The sequence below is a fragment of the Aphidius gifuensis genome, linkage group LG2 (assembly GCF_014905175.1).
Source record: "Aphidius gifuensis isolate YNYX2018 linkage group LG2, ASM1490517v1, whole genome shotgun sequence".
Lineage (NCBI taxonomy): Eukaryota > Metazoa > Arthropoda > Insecta > Hymenoptera > Braconidae > Aphidius > Aphidius gifuensis.
In genome coordinates, this window is record NC_057789.1 from 11401194 (window position 1) to 11403986 (window position 2793).

The 2793-nt window shown below is 31.4% G+C and overlaps 1 protein-coding gene across 1 annotated transcript; it reads right to left on the reverse strand.

The window, feature by feature from the left end:
* Positions 1 to 788: 788 nt before the first annotated feature.
* Positions 789 to 2407, reverse strand: LOC122850374. Its single transcript, XM_044149532.1, has 2 exons — positions 1624 to 2407; positions 789 to 1537 (listed from the first exon to the last, which is right to left on the reverse strand). Exons 1-2 carry the CDS (start codon positions 2405 to 2407, stop codon positions 789 to 791), a joined length of 1533 nt encoding a protein of 510 aa, XP_044005467.1.
* Positions 2408 to 2793: the final 386 nt, after the last annotated feature.

Below are 2793 nucleotides of genomic sequence, written 5' to 3' on the forward strand. Positions count from 1 at the left end.
TTTAAGAAATCCAATGATGGATCCACCTCTGCTTACAAAATTAAATTGGAATAGACAAAAAAAAAAAAAGCTTTAAATATATTTTAAAGAATCTAATGATGGATCCACTTTTGTTCATGAGAATTAATATTTATAAATAAAGAATAACTTTTTTTTTGTAAATATTTGTCTAAATCCAGTGATCATTCATGTCTGTCTATGAGGTCCAGATAAAATATACAGAAAAAAAGTTCTCCTGTTATATTTTAATGAATCCAATGTTGTAAAATAATAATAATAATAATAATAATAATAACTCCTTTTATTCACCCAACTGGTTTAGTAACCAAATTACAGGATCCAAAATATCAAAATACATGATTAATTAATTACAGTAATATCAAGTAGCATCAAGTTAATTACAATTATAAATTTAACTTGTTGTAAAAAATAATGAACATAACATTTATAATTTAGTTGGCTTGGTTAATGATAGCATATTTAAATTTAAGTTCTGATGTGCATTGAATAGTACATCAGCCGATTACATTAGTGCAATTGATGATTTACATTGTGAATACATAAAAAATGCAAAGGGTTTTAATAGAAGGGAGTTATCATCTGTCTCATCCGCTGTCTCCCTGACACCAAAATATTATCAATGCTATTTAGCATCTTAGAACAATCAATAAAACCATTAATTAAATTTAAGCAGACAGTAGACAACACCAGATTCCTCCTCCCTTCCATTAGTACAAATCCAACTTCTTTACACATTTCCATGTTATCATAGCCTCTTCATTTTTTTATCATATATTTTGTAGTACACGAATACCATAAAGACTAATAATCAACTCATTAAACGATACTTTATCAAAGGCCTTTGAAAAGTCTGTATATATAACATCAACCTGACACCCACACTCAAAAGCACTGATTATATATTCTTTTAATATTGCCAAATTTGTAACTGTTGATCTTCTAGGTAGAAAACCATGCTGTTGACTTGAGACAAATGGTTTAAAATATGAGTATAAGATCGAGTACATACACTTTTCAAAGACCTTTGACAAAGCAGACAGTACAGTGATAGGTCTTGAATTTTTAACATCATCCTTTCTTCCCACGCCTTTATAAATGGGTGTAACCCTTGACACTTTAAAGTAATCAGGGAATACACCACTCTTAAGTATACAATCAAATAATATTTTTAGTGGATACAATAATTCTTTTTTACAATGTTTTATAACTATAATGTTTGAATGTTTATTTAAAGCTAAATAAGAATAATTTGAAGTTGTATTTAATGAAGACGAGTTATCTGAGGTAGCAACAGGTTTAGCAAAACCTATGCTCGGTGTTGACCCTGATGAACTTGATGGATGATGTATGCACCATTTTTCTCTTTGATGTAAATGTTCTTTTCTCCTTTCTTCAACCTTTGTGATAGCTGGTTCTTCATTTTGGCAAACTGTTGCCTCTGATACATCGTACGGTCCTGGGCCACATAAACAAGTTGATCCACAATTATCTTTTTTTCTTTCAATAATTTCCTGATCTTCTGCAATAATAGTTTAGCAATCACATCATTAGAAAATTGAATTAAAATAGGTCTTGGCTTGATATTATTCTCTACAAATCTACCAAGTCTTGAATATGTGTATGATTCAAGTTGAGCATTATTACCAACGAGTTCCATTGAAGTGTCAATTAACTCACTTATAACTTTAAAGTCTCTATTTAAAAGAGGTACATCCTTACTTCGTTCAGCTAACGAAGATCCATCTTGACCAAATGTAACAGATACTGCCTTACGAATTCCATCATCAACATCTTCAACCAGTCCATATAAAATTAAATTCTTACTTCTCATTTGTTGTTCATGAACTTCAGTAATACAACTCTGCATAATGCTATCATTACATAATTCATTATTACCAATACTATCATCAACAACACCTTGTATAACTTGTAATGACTCATCAATCCGTGTGACATCCGCCTTAATATCAGCAATTGCATTCGTGTTAACCATGACATCCCCCCTTATTGTTGAGATAATGCCTCCTAACTGTTTAATACATGATTCAATGGCACTAATACTTTTAACCACATTACTTTTTTCAAACACATCAGCCACTACTAATCTAATATCTGCCAGATCAAAATTTTTTTTATCATCCTCATCAGGTTTACCCTTTATAACAGATTTTTCAGCATTATTATCAGTATAAAACAAATCACTTATAATTGGATTATCTTTATTTGGTGATACCAGATTACTTATAAATGGATCAGATTTATTTGGTGTCAAGAACACATCAATACTATGATCTGATTCACCACCATGATCATGACCTTGAGATGTCAGTGCTTTTCTAAGCGACCTTGATTTGCCACAGCATGCATCAAATGTTCCAGGCGGCATGTTAATTGCCTGAACAGCACATAGCTTCTTATGATAAGATCTACCACAAGTGCAGGTTGTGATATCATCTGGCTTAATCTCGACTTTACAAACACCACATAAAATCTTGCTCATTTTGTTTATATTGACTATATATGCCTTATAATAAACAACACTGTCAACCAGATCACCTGAAGTTGGTCAAACAACACAAACAGTATGACCAACCTAAATGTCTATTAAGTCAAGTCTTCAACAAGCTAGGTAGCAACACATATAGATACTCCAAAATCAAACCCACGCTACCAACACCAATAAATGTTTTCTCACAGATAGCAAACTAATACTAAAGAATGCCGCCACATATAGACACTAGATCCAATCTCAATTAAACTTAATCACCACAA

What these genes read in the sequence shown, in the direction of transcription:
- LOC122850374 (XM_044149532.1), bottom strand. Translation starts at nt 2,407, where the DNA reads ATGCCGCCTGGAACATTTGATGCATGCTGTGGCAAATCAAGGTCGCTT. An exon ending in ATACACATATTCAAGACTTG is followed by an intron (nt 1,538 to 1,623) that starts GTAGATTTGTAG and finishes TTATTGCAGAAG; the next exon opens with ATCAGGAAATTATTGAAAGA.